At 38.4% G+C, this 20906-nt stretch overlaps 1 protein-coding gene across 7 annotated transcripts in view; it reads right to left on the bottom strand.

Moving 5' to 3' along the window:
- NADK2 (NAD kinase 2, mitochondrial) overlaps nucleotides 1-19623 on the bottom strand; it is a 61098-nt gene extending 41475 nt beyond the window's left edge. For all 7 annotated transcript variants that reach the window (XM_043988795.1, XM_043988803.1, XM_043988810.1 and 4 more), the window contains exons 1-4: nucleotides 19150-19623; nucleotides 4278-4366; nucleotides 3354-3442; nucleotides 1692-1773 (exon numbers count right to left, since the gene is read on the bottom strand). In XM_043988795.1, the coding sequence (XP_043844730.1) occupies nucleotides 1692-1773; nucleotides 3354-3442; nucleotides 4278-4366; nucleotides 19150-19494 (605 nt within the window). In that variant the 5' untranslated portion in view covers nucleotides 19495-19623. The remainder of the gene's footprint in view (nucleotides 1-1691; nucleotides 1774-3353; nucleotides 3443-4277; nucleotides 4367-19149) is intronic.
- Between the last annotated feature and the right edge of the window lie 1283 nt (nucleotides 19624-20906).

Raw genomic sequence — 20906 nt, 5'->3', positions numbered from 1 at the left:
TAGAGACAATATGGTGCTGGGGGGTTTTTGGCTTGTGTTAAATTTGGTCAATGCTCTCCTAACATTTAAATATGATTTAATAAATGCTTACTACCTAAATGGGTGCAATAGCCATTACTTTATAAGTAGCATTATTTTAGAAAATCCCAGTCTAGTTTTCCAATAATTTAGAATAGAAACAGGCACAGCCCCCCAATATTTCAAATGGCACAAAGCATATCTATAAATATACATATACATATATATTGTATGTATATAAATACATACACACACACATATATCTTTGTCCTCACTGAAATGAACTATGAGCATCTTTAACTCCAGCCTGTTATCTTCTCTATTCTTTACCCCATTCTATGAGCCTATTTTGCTGCCATGTGACTTATAAACACCCAAATTAGTCAACTGATCATTCATGAATGGAATAAAATTTTAGCAGGAGAAAATGAAGCTGGACTTTGGAGAGAAATCAAGCATAGCAAGTAGCTTAAGAGAAAAGACAAAGGCTTAGTTACCTTTCTGCCTGAAAGCAAAGAGATAGAATGCCTGACCTCTCATGAGCCCTTCTAAATTATTCCATGTGTAAAACCAAATAAAAAGGGATATCATCATGGCTATGTTATACCACTTCCAGATATCTCATGTGTTTACACAAATTAGTGATAGCTAGTTTTCTGATTGAGAAAAGATTTTCATAAATTGTGGGGAAAATTACCATACTTTAAGAATTACTTTAATGTTGCAAATGTATACAGAAATCTAAACTACCCCTACAGATAGAAGAACAAGCACTCAAATGACCTGCTGAAAAAGCAAATCAGATTTCCAAAGAAGCTGGGTTACAGTGTACCCATACAAAGACAACATGGTCGAAGTCCTGTCACTATTTCCTTTATCTGGGTTTAAAAGGCTTCTTGCTGGGCAGCTAGGTGGCACAGTGGATAAAGCACTGGCCCTGGATTTAGGAGGACCTGAGTTCAAGTCTGGCCTCAGACACTTGACACTTACTAGCTGTGTGACCCTGAGCAAGTTACTTAACCCTCACTGCCTAAAAAAAAGAAGAAAAGAAAGACTTCTTGCCAAGGAGAAAGGAATCCACAAGTTCACCACAACAGGATTTTCCAATATTCAGCTAATTCAAGGACTACTCTCTGAAGTAATAACTGACATAGAAAGTCTCTCACCCTCCAAACTAATTTGGCAAAAGAGATTCCCACTGTGGAAACTAGTTCTTCTCTCAATGAGAATTCTCAACCATTCAACCCAGCTAGAATCATACCTTCTTTCCCATGAATGAGTTATTATCCTGAACCAAAGGGAATGCTCAACTTTCTGTGCAAGAGAGAGTCCCCACTCAGAGGCAACAGATAATCCAAATGATTTTGGATCCCAGCTCCACTCCCTGTACAGCAGCTTAAAAATCAAGAATAGTGCTAGGCTCACAAAAAAACAAACAAAAAAACTTCTCACTTTAGGGTTATGGTCTTAACCCTTATAGCTATTTACATGTTGCAACCAAATTTACCAATATAGTAGCTTGGAGCAGGAAGTAAAAGACTAACTCCTGATACAAGAGAATGATCAAAGGCAATAACATGCATGTGAAACAGAATGAATTTACATATTTTTCTTATGTAGCAATTTTCATTCATTTTTTTAAAAGGAAGTCATTTTCCTATGTTTTTCCTTACCGTTCTGGATCAGTGTTTACTCCAATAACTGGCTTAAACCTGTCCAAGACCTTACTGGCTGCCAACAGCATTGTGCCATCACCTAGGAAACACAATAAAGAAAAACTAACCTTACCCATTTATTTTAAAACCAATTGGTGACACCAATACTCAAGTACTATTTTCTCTTTTGTCATCCCTCAAGCCCGATCCTCCCCAACATGTTTTATCTCCTCATCTTCCATTCTGTTCCCATTCCTTCATTACCAAAACCCTTACCTGTTCATTACTCACTTAATGAGGAATACACTACAATTAACAATAACAATCTCCCGTGGGTCTCTCTGACAATATCATTCATTTATATGTTGTCTTTGTATTAATATCCATGGTAATCAATAACCAACTTAAAAATCAATCAATCAACAAGCATTTATTAAGCCACTATATATAGCAGGCTTCATGCTAAATACTGGGGATACAAAGGAAGGCAAGAACACTGTCCCTGCCCTCAAAGAGCTCACATCTAAAGGAGAGAAAACATGCAAATAACTATGAGATACAATAACTATGAGATACTATGAGATTCTCAGTGGAAGGTGATTTCAGAGAGAAGGCATCATGAAGTGGAGGGAGAAGGCATGGGGAATATCCTCTCAGATACTGGAAAGACTCTTTGGCTAAACTTCAGCTATGAAGAAGGAAGCCAGAAGGCAGAGATGAGGAGACAGAGAGCAGGTATAAGAGACAGCCAGTGAAAAGGCACAGGATCAGGAGATAATAACAACAATATTGCCAACATCTCTACAGTATTTTAAAGTGTCTCATTTGATCCTCATGACAACCCTAGGAGGTAGGTGCTATTATTATCTCCATTTTACAGACAAGGGAACTGAAGCAAAGAGAAGTTAAGTCATTTGCCCAACGTCACACAGCTAATAAATGTCTGAGGCTGAATTTGAATTCAAGTCTTTTTGATTCCAGGTATAGCATTCTATCCTCTGCACCACTTATCTGAATGTACTATCTTGTGTGAGGGACAACAAAAAGGCCAATGTTACTGAATCACAGAGTACATGGAAGGAACTAACATGAGAACACTGGAAAGGGAAGAAGAAACAAGGTTGTGATCAGCTTTAAAAGCTAAACAGATGATTTTATATTTAATCCTGGAGGTAAGAGAAAACCATTGAAGTTTACTGAGTATGGGGGAGGGTGACAGTGATATGGTCAGAACTAGCCTTTAAAAAGCTTACTTTGGCAAAGTAAAAAATGGAGTAGAGTTCGATGTGTGTAGCTTTTTGTCTTTGTTCTTTTTGAGGTGGAAAAGGGGAAGACTTGTGCAATCTTTCTAAATTAATTTTACAAATTATTTTTACAAACTAAGTGAGTTTTTTTAAAGAAAAAGCTGATATAGGCAAATCCTAATTATTCTTGCAAACCGTTTGACTCTCACTGTATCTGAAATTCTTTCATTCTTTGAAAAATACATACCACAACACAATAATAATGCAAAATTCTCATAAGGCACCTATTCTTTGGCTCTTGAATTGTTGAGAAGTTATAATCATCTCATAGGAGTCCTGACAGCTCTACTCTGCAAGGCTATGGTGTAGTTTCAAATACATTTAGCAAATAAATGTTTCTATATCCCCTACCATTCTTATCCTGTAAGAATATTACCTCCTGCAGCTATAACAGCATCTGCCCATTGAACAGTTTCTTCATCATATTCTCTCCTCTTCACTAAGCGAACTTCAATTCCCTCATTCCTAAGAGGTACAAGAAAATCGAATGTAAAGAACAAAATCTTACTGCAATTATTATGCATTTCATTGCTTCAAAATTTCCAAAATAAAACACAAAATAGTAAGGCTGAAAAGTCATCTTTTAACTATTAACTAAGGTTTGGGGATTAGGTCAACTTCCTTTACCAACAACAAAATTTATAAAATACTAAAACTGAAGAGCTTGATTTCACTTTACTTCTGTCCACTCTAACTGAAGTATTAAGGAAAGGAAAACCAATAAAAAGGATCCAGTTAGGGGAGGAAAGAAAGAAGCCTAAAATTTGATCAGCAGTCCCTGAATTTCAGTATGGAATGCTATTATGCTGCTGTTTTAAACAAACATACAACCTCATTTAGCCATGTAGCTAAATCCTATATCCCTGTGATGTTTACACAAGTTGCACTCATATCCAATAGATTACTTAGGATACTATACAATTAGAATGTAAGATTTTTTTTCTTTTTTTAGTTTACAGATTATTTTTTAAAAGGAAAAAATGTGAGTTATTCCTTTTTAATATTTTTACAGGGTAGAATTAATGCTACTAACTTTTTTAAAAGCTCACAAATCTAGTCTTTGAATTTCCAACTACCATCTGGTAGCTAACCTGAAAGGAGTGGACTAGGGTTAGCACTATGCAGTGAAAGTAATAGTGTACAAGATTTAAAGTCAGAGTACTTGGGCTCTATGACTTACTACCTGGGTGACCTTGGATAAGCCCCATAACTTCTCTGGCATCCAGGTTTGGCACTTTAATACACAAAAATTTGGAAGCCCACAAGCCAAAAGATGATTCCAGTTTTTCAGAAGTCTTACCGTAAACTATCCAGAATATGCTCCACATTCTTGGTATGAATATGATGTCGCTCAAGTAGTCCATTGTAGCTGGATCCTTTTAGTGCAAGCTATAAAAAAAATATCCATTATAGTAATAACAATCCAGGTACAGTATAAAACTTTCTATATGCTGCAATAAAGCCAAATTTATCTGGGGTACAGAGAGGGTAGAATTTATGATTGCCTATAAAGCTTAATTTAATGAATTAAAATTTGGTTTTAATATAAAGTTGACATTTACTTCCATCTAAAACTCTGAGCAACAACAAAATCTCATAACTAAAATAAACATGGATACCTAAAATCTAGAACTTTTTTGTCTGTTTTCTAGCTTATTTCCCCCTCTCCATTTCTGCAATTGCCATTTAGGTTTCTAAAGTCACTGACAAGTATATATTATGAAAAATACATCAAACTGGGTAACTGAAGGCCAAAGAAATTTCTCAAGCAATACTTAAGTGCCTTTGTTTCATATTGTGATTTTTTTCACCCATGTGTACATTTCTTACTTTGATAAGCTTCAAAAATAATTTATGAACCTGGAACAACTCAAGCCAAAATATATGACTGAGTTTATCTCAAGTAAATGAGACATAAAAGATATTTATTTCAATAACTTTTGTCCCATTTGCTCCTTATCTTGGAACAATCGACTTCTATCTTTTTTTGTTGTTGTTGTTTGTTTTTTTTTGCGAGGCAATGGGGGTTAAGTGACTTGCCCAGGGTCCCACAGCTAGTAAGGGTCAAGTGTCTGAGGCCAGATTTGAACTCAGTTACTCCTGAATCAAGGGCTGGTGCTTTATCCACTGCGCCACCTAGCCGCCCCCGACTTCTATCTTTTAAACTTGTTTTATAATAATTGAGGTAATGTATATTACCTCTTTTAAAGTTACATGGAACCAGGGGAAGCTAGGTGGCACAGTGGATAAAGCACCAGCCCTAAATTCAGGAGGACCTGCGTTCAAATCCAGCCTCAGACACTTGACACTTACTAGTTATATAACCCTGGGCAAGTCACTTAACCCTCACTGCCAGCCCAGCCCCCCCCCAAAGTTACATGGTACCATATGGCAGGTGGTATTGTTTATATATTTGTTATATTCATTTACATTATACCATTAATAATTATTCATGTCCATAGTATAGCACCATTCATTCTTAGGATAGATTAAAAGAATAAGGGTAACACTAAAAGATGATAGTACTTAAAGCTAAAAGGGACCTTAAATCAACTCATTGAGCCCCCTGATTTTTTTCATGAGGAAACTGATACTGAGAAGTTAAGACTTGACTAGTTACACAAGTAGTAAGCAACAGATCAAACAAGGTCAAATGCATTATTTTGTTCCAAATTTACATCTATCCCTAAAACCTAAGGATTGAAAGACATCTTTGATATGTATTAATCATGGTAAAAGATCCCATTTTATTAACATGTTTGCTTAATATCATGATCACTTGCCAAATTTTCAAACATGTGCTAATTCTACTTCCTGCTTTCAAATTCCCATCACAATTTGCTTAATAGCAAAATGTCACTTTTTCCGGTCATCAGAATTAGATGTCTTTAACAGTCTTGTAGATCAGAACAGATTTTTCAGGAGTAATGGGTGCTTTTTAGAAGTAAAGGCCATGACTCATCAGATGAGTCATAAAAATGAATAACGAACAGCTATTACTTGACATTTATATAGTCCTTTTAAACTTTATAAGGCACTAAACACATATTATCTCATTAGATCCTTACAACGGACTGGGAGGAATCTCTATTTTGCAGATAAACTGAAGTTTAGAGAGGTTAAGAGACCTACCATAGCTATTCAACTAGTAATTGTAAGAATATTAAACTCTAGTCTACTGACTCATAATCTAGTGCTCTTTCCATTACATCACGATACTGTAGCATAATTTTTAGTTTTAGGTCAGAGTGCATCCATACAGATCAAATACCAATTGCTTGTTAATAATCCCCAAAAAGTTCTTTCCCCAGGCAGAAACTCCTTGAAGTCACCAAGAACACAAAGCAAAAGGTAGGGTAAAGTTTATGACTGATGAATCACTTTCCCCACTTATTTAACATAGAAAATTAAAAAGAAATCACCTAGAACGAAAGATTACAACATTGGTTCCATTGGGTAGCAATCAGCAAAGACAACACAGTAATAGCCACCAATGCTTAATTATAGACTAATCAACCAATTGCCTAATTATAGACTAATTGAATTATGAATTAACTGTGTGACCTACAAATGCTGAAACTTTCACCTTTAACGGATCGATCAACATTATTAAGTACCTACTGTGTTCTCAGCACTATACTTTATAAATGCTGGACCAAGATTCTTCAAAGCAATTCTTCTGAAGGAGATAACTAAGATAGGTGACAGCAAATTACCATCTTACATTATCCAAGTTAATGTCTTCCTTAGCACAGATAATAAAATGACCACATTTCCTTGTATTATGATGCTCCCTTGACACTACCCCAGTATGAATATATTTTTTAAAATCACAGAATTATTAGTAGAAGAATTAAACAGAGTGCTATTTAGTGCAATGATTACTGAATATAGGCAATGGGATATACAAAAATATGTAGAAAATCAACTATTAATAAGTTTAAACAAATGTATCCTGAGCTCCTACCATCTGACCCTTAGGTTTATGATAAAATGTACTTACTTCCTGCATAAGGAAAGAGATAAGCTAAAGATAACTAAAGGAATGATTTGGAAATGTATCACTAAATAACTACAAGTCCTTAAAAAGGCACCTAGAGTCTCTACCTTATTTTCTCTATAAATTGAGGGGAGGAAATCTGTCCTATCTTCTCAGATTGTTGAGAAGAAAAATTTGATGACATGTCAAAAAATGAAAGACAGTAACAACTGATCTAGGAATAGCATGATAATATATGTTCAGTTTGGGCATAGAATAAGAGCTAGCTATCCAGTACCCTATCAAAACTTTGGTTGTCCAGAACCCTTTAACAATAAGGTATGATAGAGAACAAAATGTTCTGGATAACTAATAAGAGATTACCTCTTTAAGCACCAAGACACTAGAAATAATTTTTAAAAATTTTGGATTGGATTTTTTCTAAAAAGACTATCATATACTTCTTTGTCTCCTTATGAGGCTTATACTAAATATAATTCAACTTGGACTTTTAAAGTCTGAGTCAGTGGAAAGAGTCTGCAACCTTGGGAAAGTGACACTGTATTTCTCTAGTAAGTCTCAGATTCTGTTTCCTCATCTGGAAAATGGAGTTAATTATACTTGTACTACATCAAAGGGTTGTTTTGAAGAATCATTGACCTCAATGATTATGCTGTGCTATCACAGTGGCTATGCTTTTTTAAAGTTCTTGTATTTATTTTGTAATACTTTTTGTTGTCATTAGATTGGAAGCCATCAGTTCTTGGTTTTGTCTGTGTGAACCCTGCATATGTGTATATGTACACACATGAATATGTATGCATGTATGTGGATATACACATATGCATACATATAAAAATACCTCCATCCCCTAACAGCAACTACAACTGCTCCAGCTCACCTTATTTCTATCTTCTAATCTGCCCTGGGCTTGGAATCTGCACAATCAAGCTTTTTAGAATTATACATAAACAGATTGAATGAGGGACTGACTGGTTCCCCTAAAAAGAAAAAAAATACAAGCTTTAAAGGCATGAATCTTGACATTTTTATTTACTGTAAGGCTGACTTCTCTGTTCTTAGTTGTTTCAGATTGAATAGCTGAGTTGCCCATAAAGGTAAGTTCCACCACAGATGAGATATTACAATTGATAGTGAAGAGGGCGATCTATGAAAAATATTTGGGGGAACCAATGTATATGAGCAAATCAGATATCTGAATTATAAAATCAATAGGGGAATAAGGTAGGGATAGTAAGATTTGCTATTAGTCATTAACTTACTGTATTTCCACATCACCTCAAAAGACAGAAAGTTAATTCAGTGCAATAATCTTTAATCTTATAAGGTATCAGTATCATTTCCAAAAATTCTTATTCCCTATCCAAATTTCCTTCCAGCTTGAACTGAATAATTTTCCCAAGGTTATTTGAAGAATACAGGGTCTTTAATTAACCACTTATTTTCTTTTTAAATGATTTCTGACTAAGGTGCATTACCTAGAAATACTCTAAACAAGATATTATAAGAGATAAGGTTCTCAAGGCTATATTCTTGATTTTTTTTCTATAAGGAAAACCATCATCTGATGAAAAGTGCTCATAGCTTAAGAGATCTTAAATTTCAATTTCAATTGTTCAAATAGATTTCAAAACCTGAAGCAATTGGTTAAGAAAATGGGAAAATACATTTTCTTCCAAGAGTGTGAAAACTTACTTACAGCTGAACTACTCAATGAAAATAATTAAAATTTCAATAGCCCCTGACAAGACTGTCATGTTTACAGATTTTTGCAGTTGTAGAATCAAGTAAACAAACAAACAAAAAAGTGACTCTGGATTTAGACTTGGTGCATTTATGTTATCACAGAAGTTATGTCCAAAATACTCTAAAACCTGTTATTTTCCTTTAACAAATTATCTTTTGTTCTTCAAGAAAACATAGTATCTATTTTATTACTCAAACAGTAACATGCAGAGTTGAGCAGTAATGTCTTTGTGTTATAAAAGCAGCAAACATATACTGAGGACATAAAATGAAAACTACTTAGTTCCTAGCACACAAAGAAAATTCAAATATTTTATGGATGATGACTAAACTATTGCCTGAGTAGAAGTTAGATGCTTAGATGTTTGTTATAAATTTAACTAAATGATTCAATAAATGGTACTTTTTAGAAACCTAAAAAGTTAATGGACTTTTTACATAGTATTTAGTTTAATCTAAGTTGCAAGTTACTCACCCTGAATGATCAGGTTCAGTGTACAAAATTCTAAAAAAATATATTTATATTTCATTTTCTAGTTGTCATTCCCTTTCATTGGACCTGCTTGGAAAGTGGGAAAAGGAAGGAAAGGAAGAAAATACTGCAATGGGGAATGTTCCAAGATGATTTTTTTAGTCATATCAATTTAAATTATTTTTTTTTATTTAAATTCTTAAATCTGAACTTCCTCCCTATATGACCAACAGAATTCAGGCATAATTCTTGGCTACCATGGTATTCAAAGAATGTAAAAAGCCCTAAAGGAAGGCCTCAAGCCCATGAGATAAATCAGGAAAGCATGGACAAGATGAGAAGCCAGGAATACCCATATGGATGGATAAGGCCTCAGATCCCTTAGATCACTTTTGTGAATGAGATGTTTCTAGGTTGATATTTATTGATTCTAACATCTGGAACTGAATCCAGTTTTTCCCTTACTTTGGAGAGCTTACTAGGAGGGGGGAGGGGAAAATCACTTAGTTGGCACCAAGGCTGCTAAGTGAATTCAAAAAAGGAGAAACAAAGACAGTTCATAAAACCATTTCTCAAAAGTTTTCCATCTTTCCAATGAAAAATATAGTATTTACCAAGTACTTTCCTTTAATTTTTAGTAGGGAAGCAAAGATTTAGTTTGAAGCAGGGTTGGCCCTTAACTGTATGAGATAATTTAAGGGGCTCCCAAACCTCATGACCAACCTTCTCCACACTGATTGTGGGCATTAAACAATCAATTATTCACATCCAAAAGGCTATACTGGTCTTCAAAAATAACCTATTAATATGGAAATCTATTTTACCATACAGGAAAGTAGGAGAAGGGGATAAAAGAAAGGGGTGGGAAGACAGGACTGATACCAGGGAGAGCAGATCGGCAAAAGACAGAAACAAAACGGGGGGGGGGGGTGTGAGGAGGATAAACAGGAGAAAATAGGAAGGAGGGAAATATATTACTGTATTTATTATTGTTTTGGTTTTTTTTTTTTTTAATGAGGCAATTGGGGTTAAGTGACTTGCCCAGGGTCACACAGCTAGTGTTAAGTGTCTGAGGCCAGATTTGAACTCAGGTCCTCCTGACTCCAGGGCCTGTGCTCTATCCACTGCACCACCTAGCTGCCCCTACTGTATTTATTATTGTGAAAAAAATTAAGCAAATTTCTCCGATAAAGACCTCATTTCTCAAATATATAGGAAACCGAGTCAAATTTATAGAAATAAGATCCATTCCTTAATTGACAAACGGTCAAAGGATATAAACAGGCAGTTTTCAGACAAAGTAATCAAAGCTATCTATGGTCATACGAAAAAATAAATCACTATTGATTAGAAACATGTAAATTAAAACAACTTAGTGGGGCAGCTAGGTGGCACAGTAGATAAAGTACCTGACCTGGATTCAGGAGGATCTGAATTCAAATGTGGCCTCAGACACTTGACACTTACTAGCTGTGTGACCCTGGGCAAGTCACTTAACCCTCACTGCCCTGCAAAAAAAAACAAAACAAAACAAACAAAAAAATCCTTAGCTATCACCACACACCTATCAAATTGGCTAAAATGACAGAAAAGGAAAATTACAAATGTTGGAGGGGATGTGGGAAAAATTAAATACTTAATGCACTGTTGAAGTTGTATACTGCAGTACTCAACCATTCTGGAGAGCAATTTAGAATTATGCCCAAAGAACTATAAAATCAAACATACCCTTTGACCAAGCAATACCACTACTAGGTCTGTATCCAAAAGAGATTTTTTTTTTAAAAGGAAAAGGACTTATTTGTTCAAAAATATTTATAGCATTTCTATTAATGGTGGCAAAGAATTGAAAATTGAAGGGATATCCATCAACTAGGAAATGGCTGAACAATGTGTATGATTGTGATGGAATATTTTTATGTTATAGAAATAATGAGCAGGATGCTTTCAGAAAAACCTGGAAAGACTTGCATGAACTGATACAAAAGAAATGAGCAGAACCTGGAGAACAGTGTACACAATAAAAACAATATTGTACGATGATCAACTGTGAATGACTTAGCTATTCTCAGTAATACAATGATCCAACACAATTCTGAAAGATATGATGACAGTTGTTGCCCATCTCCAGAGAAAGAACTGGTGGAGCCTGAATGCAGATCAAAGATACTTTTTATTTTTCTTGGTTATTTTTTTTGGGAGGGGACAAGGGTCTGTGTTTTCTTTCACAGCATGAATTACATGGAAATACATTTTGCGTGCATGACTGCACCTCTATAACTTATGTCAAATTGCTTGCCTTCTCAATGGAGGGGGGCGAGGGAAGGAATGAGGGAGAATTTGAAATTCAAATTTGAAAAAAATTAAAATAGTTTTTTACATGTTATTGGGAACAATAAAATATTAAATTTAAAAAAAGAATCACCTGTTAACATGCAGATAAATGCACGGGGAAGGAGGGAATTTCTTAAATTTAAATCAACACACTGGTGAGGACTATTTTAGCACAAGGTTCTGAAAGATAAAAACAAAATCTTAAATAGTACACAAGGCAAGAAGATATACAGGATTTAGAAAGAATGTTGAAGAGATGCAACAGTGATAGTAAATGTTGCCTAATGCTAGCTGGGTCTAAACGGAAACTAAACACAAATATACTCATTGCACCCTCATAATACAATAGTGTAAAAAGCTCCAGAAATGAGCAATTTGGAATTATGCCCAAAGGGTGATAAAGCTGTGCATACCCTTTGACCCAGCAATACCACTTTTAGGTCTTTTCCCCAAAGAAATCATGGAAAGGGGAAAGGGACCCACATGTACAAAAATATTTATAGCTGCTCTTTACGTGGTAGCAAGGAATTGGAAGTTGAGGGGGTGCCCATCAATTGGGGAATGGCTGGCCAAGTTGTGGTATATGAATACAATGGAATACTATTGTGCTATAAGAAATGATGAGCAGGAGGAGTTCAGAGAAACCTGGAAGGTCTTGCTTGAGCTGATTATGAGTGAGATGAGCAGAACCAGAAGAACATTGTACACAGTATCATCAACATTGAGTGTTGATCTACTGTGATGGACTATATTCTTCTCACCAATGCAACGGTACAGAAGAGTTCCAGGGAACTCATGATAGAAGAGGATCTCCAAATCCAAGAAAAAAAAAAAAAAGAACTGTGGAGTATAGATGCTGAATGAACCATACTATTTCTTTTGTTTTTGGTGCAGTTGTTTTTTTTCTATTTTCAGGTTTTTCATCATTGCTCTGATTTTTTCTCTTATAACAGGACTAATGCAGAAATAGGATTAATGTTAATATGTGTATATATATATATGTGTGTGTGTATAGATCTATATATATATGTATATGTATATAGATATATAGATATAACCTACATCAGATTACCTGCTGTCTAGGGGAGGGGGGAGGGAGAGGAGGGAGGGAGAAAAATCTGAAATTGTAAAGCTTGTATAAACAAAAGTTGAGAACTATCTTTACATGTAACGGAAAAAATAAACTACCTTATATGTAAAGAAGCTCCAGGAATGGAGCCACAACATATCCATTCTGTTGCACTAGGAACAGAAGAAACAAAGAATGGGCCTTGAACCTAAGTCCAAAGAACACAAGCTTCCATGTTACCCAAGGAAATGGCAGTAATCAGTGTGTCTAATAAATGATAGCACTCTACTAGTAAAACAACTGCTAAAGGACTGTTAGTCACTTAATCTCTGAACTCACTTTAGGAATATGTAATCAAATATTCTAATTCTGAAATGAGACTTTCTTCAGCTTCACAAAAATTAAAATCAAGTTTAATATGAAAAAGGTTTGACCATGGGAAATACATAATGTATCTACCTGTAATTTCTAAATGCCAAGTGACTTGATTAAAAGACCTAGTTATATTATACCTTGAATAGTAACAATCTATGTGTATGGAACCTATAGGTCCAGGGCTATAACAGATGAGTTCTGATCTACAGGGCTCTTTCCAAAAAAGCATTCTTATTGGCTCATTATACTCCTATACTGCTTGCCCTGAGAAATCTCCCACAAATGTGGTTGGGTTCCCAGCTCCGGTACCAACTTTCAGGATAGCAATGCATATCAGATAAAGGACAGATTTTATTTCATGCTATACAGACAATACAGAAGGCAAAAAAGAAATTACAAGAACCCATAAACGGATAAGGAAAATACAAAAAGCACTCACAGTTAGCTAAAAATCAAACGACACAACTCTCCTTCCTCCCAAGCAGGTTCCTGTGGTCTAGACCACCACCCTATGGGGTTTGGGATAATCTTAGAAACTGAAAAAAAAACTTGAAATGGCCAGCAGAGGAATACCTGGACATTCTGGTAAAATTCCTCTCCTAAGACTGATAGTAACATCCTGTGGTTTAGACACTTCCTCACCACCACCTCTGTCTCCCACCCCCACCCCTCAGCAAACACACTTGGGGGTTGCTAAATATGTACTATCCCTCTCACCGACGGACCACAGTCTGAATGGGACTATCAAGCAGCTATCCATGACATGGCTTTAGTCTTTTATCCTCCAGCTACAAGGTGGTTTTGTTGGGGAGGGGGGCTGTTGATTAGGGGGAAGGTGGAGAGAAATGCCATGGATCATCTATTCCTCTTTCCAAGAAGCATACTCTTTACAAACCCTCAGTCTTGATGAATCCCTCAAAGTGGGAACTACCCAAGAAACCACCTTCCCTTCTGTCATTACAATACTATATATTTGGACACTATTTTTTTTGTACAATCACATACATACCTCTGCCAAGTGTAAGAAACATGAAGGCAGGTGGAAAGAAATCTCCCCCTCTCATTAGCTATATTCTCTGCAGGCTTTCTTTTACAGGCCAGCACAAAAGAATGGCTACTCTGACAGGAGTTAATCCTCCAAAACCCTAGCCCAAAAGGGGCTCCAAACTACCCATTCATCTTAGAGCAGTCCCAGTGGCTGAGATCTAATCATTTGCTGGCATTTGTTTCAACAAGGTACCACTGGGCATATGTACTCAATCAGGAATAATCAAAAGTCTAAACCAGTGGGGTTCTCAAATTTGTTCTCAGGACCCTTTACACTCTTAAATTATTGAGGACCTCTTCACACTCTTAAAATACTTTGTGAATTGCAAAGAGCTTTTTTTTTTAAATTGTGGAATATATCAGTATTTACTATATTAGAAATTAAAATTGATAAAACTTGTAATTATTTATTTTATAACAAAAAATAAGCCATTAGTTAATATAAATATCAAATGAAAAACTAAATTTTTCAAAAACAAAAAAATTTAGTAAGAGTAGTAGTACTGTTTTACATATTTTTGCCAATCTCTTGAGTGTGTGGCTTAATAGAAGATAGCTGGATTCTCATATCTGCCCCTACATTCAATCTGTTGAGATGTTGTTTTGAAGTATATAAAGAAAATCAAACTTCACAGAAACATGTACTTGGAAAAAGGAAAAGTATTTCAATAGGCAAATGCTATCTTAGTATTACGAAAAGTTTTCACCTCAAGGACCCCCTGAAAGGATCTTAGGGACCCCCAGCAGTCCACAGAACACAAGAACACACTTTGAGAACCATTGGTATAAACAAAGGCTCACCTCCCAATAAACTAAAACTGATCGAGAACTTCTCTGATCAACAGCTCTTGAATAAATTATAATGGTTTCATTAGGCATGACTGCATCCTTTACTTTAATGTCCTGCATTCCCAACAAAAGGAAGTCAGTAATGATTCTGGAAAAAATTGTAGATATTAAAATAAGGCAATTTGGCTGTACGACAAAGTCAAATGCATCAAATTAGATTTCTACAATCTAAATAGGCATGCCCTCCCATTTCAAGGGGCCTAAGGAAATTAGCAGAGTAGCAATCTAGGAAAAATTATGTTCACTAGCATAGTGATTTAAAAAAAAAAAGGAGCAGGTAGGGGAGGGCTAGTCTATATATAACTAAGAGGAAGTAGAAAGATGAATGTACAAGAGAAGAATAATCTCACATGTATATAGGACTTTGCTTACAAAACATTTTCTTCAGAATAATTTTAAGGTAGGTAAAAGAATATTGTCCCCATTTTACAGATGGAAAAAAAGACTAAGATTACGCAACTTGCTCAGTCACACAATTAGTATACTATCTAATCCAATTTATATCTTCTAAGACTTTTACTAGGAACGAAGAAGCCTAGCTCATGGTTATCTACAACTACAAGATTAAGGAATCTGTTACCTTTCTTTTGTTGTTGTTGTTTATTTTAACCCTCTTATTTTCTTTCCATGCACTTCCTAAGAGTAAAAATCCTTAGGATGCCTTTTAAAAACAGGCAGAGCAGGGGGGATTTTCAAGAAAATTTTATTGGCCTCAAAGTACCCAGATAGGAAAGTAGGTAGTTAATCAGCAGAGAAAATAAACAAGTCACCCTAGTGACCACAAGTAAAAAAAAAAAAAAACCACACACACACAAAAAAAAAACCAATGTAGACTAAAGGAGACCACCCTATCTCTAGGAATATAACACCCAGAGTAAACACTCATAAAACCCATGGAAGGGACGTCAGCATGTAAGTCTTCTTGTACTTTTCCTCCCCAGATTCATATTTTTAGAAGTGATCTAATGGTAACAACGAGGAGATGACACTTTTTTTGTGAGGCAATTGGGGTTAAGTGACTTGCCCAGGGTCACACAGCTAGTAAGTGTTAAGTGTCTGAGGCTGGATTTGAACTCAGGTCCTCCTGAATCCAGGGCTGGTGCTCTATCCACTGCACCACCTAGCTGCCCCCGAGATGACTTTAAAAAAATTATATTAGGCATTTCTATGACTTACTTAAGTTCCATACCTATAGGAACAGCAATAGAACTAATCCAACAGTCCAAAACGACAGAAAATAGCCCATAGCTGGAGATACTCCAATACTGTTCACCTCCCTATGCCTTTATCCTAATCTGCCAGTAAATTTTCTTCTATAGCACTGTAATCTGATTTTTTTTTTCCTCATTTAACACATATACTCCGCCCAGTCCAGATCTCCAGTCAGGAATCATTGCAATCCAGTTGAATTGTACTACTGATTTTAGTACATCAGAAAAACATTGGATCTGGACTGAGGGAGGGTCAAGGTTGAAATGCCCACATTTGTCATAGGTGACCTTGGGCAAGTCATTTAACCTCACTGGGCCTTGGTTTGCTTCTCTGGAAAGAAAGAGTTGAACTAGCTGCTCTCTAAGAATAGTTCTAGCTCTACATCTGACCTTAAGATCCAATATCACTTCTTTGAGGTCTCTTTGCTTTCTTCAAGATAAATATGGAAATTCATCCAATTCGGCTCTGACATTTACTCTTCAAAGGAAACATTTTCTACCAACTACTACCAACCTTTAAGTGATGAGGAAGAGAAAATATGTGTTTTAATCTTTAGTATGTGGGAAAAATACTAATTATTAAAACATTCCCTTCATTATACTTTCCCTAACAGTGCTTTATTGATATACATCACTAACTAAAGTGACAATAAAAGCATGCAACTATGGAAAGCTATATAAGAAGCTGGATAAAGAAGCAAATAGGCAAGATCAAAACAAAATTCCATCTACTTTATTCAAGTTTGCAACAAAAACAATTTGGTCAAAGAATAAGTAGATACTTTATTACTATTGTTTCTAATCAATTGATAAAATGCATACTTTAACACTAAAAATAAGTCCTACAAAAAGGTGACTGTCACAGAGAAACTGGTGGTGGTCCTTAGGTATTCCTTTGTAAAGAATTACTGCTCAAACACATCCTGAGTAAAGATAAAAGATTTTTTTTTTATTCAGCACAAGAGGATGGGGGTGGGGTTGTATTTAGAATTTTTACCTCCCCAAAGGACATTGCTTTGAGGATAGATGGGGTGACCATCTGAAAATGTAAAGTTCCTTTGGGGGTGGGGTGGGGTGGGGAAAGACTCCTGAGAATCAGGGGGATTTTTTTTTTTCTTTTGGAATGATGATCTTGGCCAAAGGAGTTATCTCTGTCTCCTAGCTTCCTCAGGTGGTAGCCACATGTAAGTGACTTTCCTGCTATAGAATTTTATCTCCCCTTACTTCTTTTGATATACTATTTGGGGGGGGGGGGGTAGGGCAATGAGGGTTAAGTGACTTGCCCAAGGTCACACAGCTAGCTAGTAATTGTAAAGTGCCTTAGACCAGATTTGAACTTAGGTCCTCCTGAATCCAAGGTTGGTGCTTTATTTACTGGGCCACCTAGCTGCCCCCTCTCCCCTTACTTCTTAGGGGTGTCTGTCCTGATTATCTAGTTAACCAGTTTAAACTTTAACAGTCCGTTAATTCCTTGATATGTCTGTCCTGTTAGTTGATCATCCTAAATCCCATGTCAGTGACTATTAAAATTTTTCTATAAAAATAACCTTTCGTAGCAAGATCACGAAAAGCCAAAAAAACCTCATAACGAAAAATTTGGTGGCATATCATTTAACAAGAATGACAGAGAAATAGACTAGGAGTAACTTTAGTTACTGTACTTAAGACTGGGTATACATCAGTATACCTCCGTCAGTCAACATACATTTATTAAGTGCTTACTATGTGTCAGACACCATGCTAAGTGAAAGGGACACAAAAAAAGACAAAAACATTTTCCTTACCTCAAGGAAATGAGATTCTAATGGGAGAGATAACACCCAAACAATCTTGTACATACAAGATATATATAGAGTAAATGGGAAATAATCTCAGAGGGAAGGCACTATCAGTAAGGGAGAGAGGGGAGGATCTATTAAAGTTCCTTGATATATGTGGAATTTGAGGGAGTTGAAATGGATAAAGTTCAATCTCTCCTGGCACTTATTTAAGAGCTTAGTTCCATTGTTTACAATTTTTTAATGCATCTAGATTTTTCTTCTGTATTTGGAGGCCTCACATTTCTTTTTATATTATCTAACTTTTCTGCACTTTGGCCCTTCCCCTTTTGAATGTATTAACTTACATTATTAATTAATTCAAAATAGAATTATTTCTTTTGCAATGCAAAAATAACTATAAAGATGGGGGCCTTAAAAGCAGACTGACAGAGCATGTTTGGCATTTAACGTTCCTGTTCCAGCATTCAAAAAGGAGTCACCGAGGCCATTACCAGAGCAGGAATACAGACCAGCAGAAGGGGGTGTGTCCGCTGCATACAATAAACACCAACAGGGCCACCACGAAGCGCCCTGGGGGCCAATTTTCACAAGGCTAGAGCAAAAGACTAGATACTTAAGGCCACCCCTGCCCCCAACTCTAGTCTCTCTCTTTGGGGCTTGAATTTGGGTGCACTTTTCGAGTTCCTCACGGACCTCAAGCAAAATAGGATAATAAATAAGTAGTAATAACGCTTGGATGCTTGCAAAGCACAGGGGAGAGGCTGTCTCATCCGATTCACACAGATGCTGGGGAGGTAACAGGTTCTAACATGAGGATGAAAAAGGGTTCAGAGATCCTTAGGTAAGGACCTTAAATTTAGCCACTCTCCAATACACACACACACACACACACACACACACACACACACTAAACGATGAGCCTCTCTCTCCAATACGCACACATACACACATAGACACAAAAAGAAAAAGCAAGGAGCCCCTCTCCAGCATATACAATGATCAAATAACCTCTCTCCACTAGACACACACACGCATATTCATTCTCTCACTCACTCACTCTCTCTCTCTCTCTCTCTCTCACACACACACACACACACACACACACACACACACACACACACACACACACACACACACACACACACAGCAGGATGGATGCCCGAGCGGCCTCGGCCCCTCGGGCTCTCCCCTCGTGGGGCGCGCAGTCCCGGCGGGTCTGGGGTCGGGGTGGGGAGGAGTGACCAGCGGAGGCTGGGATCGCCTCTGGGGGCGGCCCGGGGAGGCTCACCAGCTGCTTCAGGTCCTCCTCCGAGAGCTCCGCGTAGCGGTACCGCTGCTGCTCGAACTCGTAGCGGGTGGTCTTGGCCACGACCACGACCCGGGCCGGCCGGAACCCGCCTGCCGGGCAGCCCCCGCCTCCGCTGCCGCCGCCCTCCAGCTCGCGGGCTTGGCCGTGCTGCCCGTGCCCCCCGTGCCCCAGATGCCGCCGGCCCACGCCTCCAACGCCGCCGAGCCGGGGCCCCGCGCCCTCCGCCGAAACCACCCCCAACGGACACCGCCGCGCCGTTGCGGCCGCCCGGCTCCCCGTCACGCAACGGCAGCTGCACAGTAAAAAGCCTCGGTAGCAAGTCATTGTCCGTCCGCTCGCCGGGAGCACGGGAGCCGTTGGCACCCCCTCCCCCCACGGCGGGACCCCGGCCGGGGCGTGCGCTTGTCCCCGGAGCCCCAGCCGCCGCTGCCTCGGCTACCTCCAGCTTCGCTCCGGCCGGGGAGGGGTTAAATGCAGTAGGCCGGGGTGGGGGAAAGAGGGGAGGGTCGGGGGGGGGGGGAGAGCGTGCGCGGCCCTGAGCCTGGGGGGGAGGAGGAGACGTGTCGCGACGTGACCGGGGGCGGGGCGCAGAATTGGGAAAAGGTAGTAGGCGGTGGATGCAAGCCGAAGCTTTGGCGGGTGGAGGTCTGTCGGTTTGTTTGTTTGTAAGGGCCTCGGCTACGCCTGCGCCGAGTTCTCCTTATCGCGGCGCCCTTCTGGACGCACGGGGCCGCCACGCCCCGCCTCCCCGCTCCACCCTCCCGGCCAATCTAATCTCACTGCGGCCCATTCCCACCCCGCCGAGTTGGAGCGGGGAAAGGGATTGGCCAGAGGCCTGGGGGTGGGGCCGGGTGGCTAGAGAGCTCTGGGAGCCCGCCGAGGAATCTAGCTGGAACTGGTCTGGGGGAGGGAAGGCCTGGCTCCAGTGGTGGGTGGGGAGAGGTCTTGATGACTTGGTCCTCCGTCCCTTGGACCACCAGTCTTTGCACATCGCGCCTTTCCTACTTTCTGTTATCATCCGCGGTGGTTGTATGATGGCCAAGGCAGTTAAACGTTGGAAGAGAGCCACGTTCAGCTCTTTCCATCTGTCTGATGCCTTTTGGTTGAAAATAGAGATAGGGAGGCAGCCTAGCCCTGTGAACCCGAAGGGTAGACGTGGATGCAAACACTGCCTCTGGTATTTAACGAGTTGTATGCATGGCAAAGTCACCGAATCTCTGAGCATCAAAAAAATGCACTAACGTCACCAGTTTCACTGGATTGCCGTGAGGCTCGTATAAGATAATATACAGATTGCAATTTACGGATCACTGTCAGTTTTTATCATGAAGTACCTTAGAAATCTTCCTTCAAACTGGACTTGAATGGTTCGAGGACAGTGCCGGAAAGGACAATTTCAAATAACCACCTGTGTGCAAGCCCTAGAATCCTTTCCACCCCATCTCATTTCATGAACTCCTGGATATAATCTGTATACCTTCATACATAAATACAACTAAGACTGTTTGGAGAGTCTGGTAAGGGTGCACCTTCATCACAGGCTAGTTAGTAGTCCCCTTGGGGATTAGATGTTAACAGTTTAGACTGTGTCAAATACAGACTGGTAGGAAGTTTAAAAGTCCTGCCTTGGGGACAAGTTTAAGATTACCTGGGCACAGCCTTGAAAGAAATGCATATTGCGGGGCAGCTAGGTGGCGCAGTGGATAAAGCACCGGCCCTGGATTCAAGAATACCTG

This window comes from Dromiciops gliroides, chromosome 1 (assembly GCF_019393635.1).
Source record: "Dromiciops gliroides isolate mDroGli1 chromosome 1, mDroGli1.pri, whole genome shotgun sequence".
Lineage (NCBI taxonomy): Eukaryota > Metazoa > Chordata > Mammalia > Microbiotheria > Microbiotheriidae > Dromiciops > Dromiciops gliroides.
The sequence above is the reverse complement of the archived record's forward strand: the minus strand, read 5'-3'. Positions and strand labels throughout refer to the sequence as shown.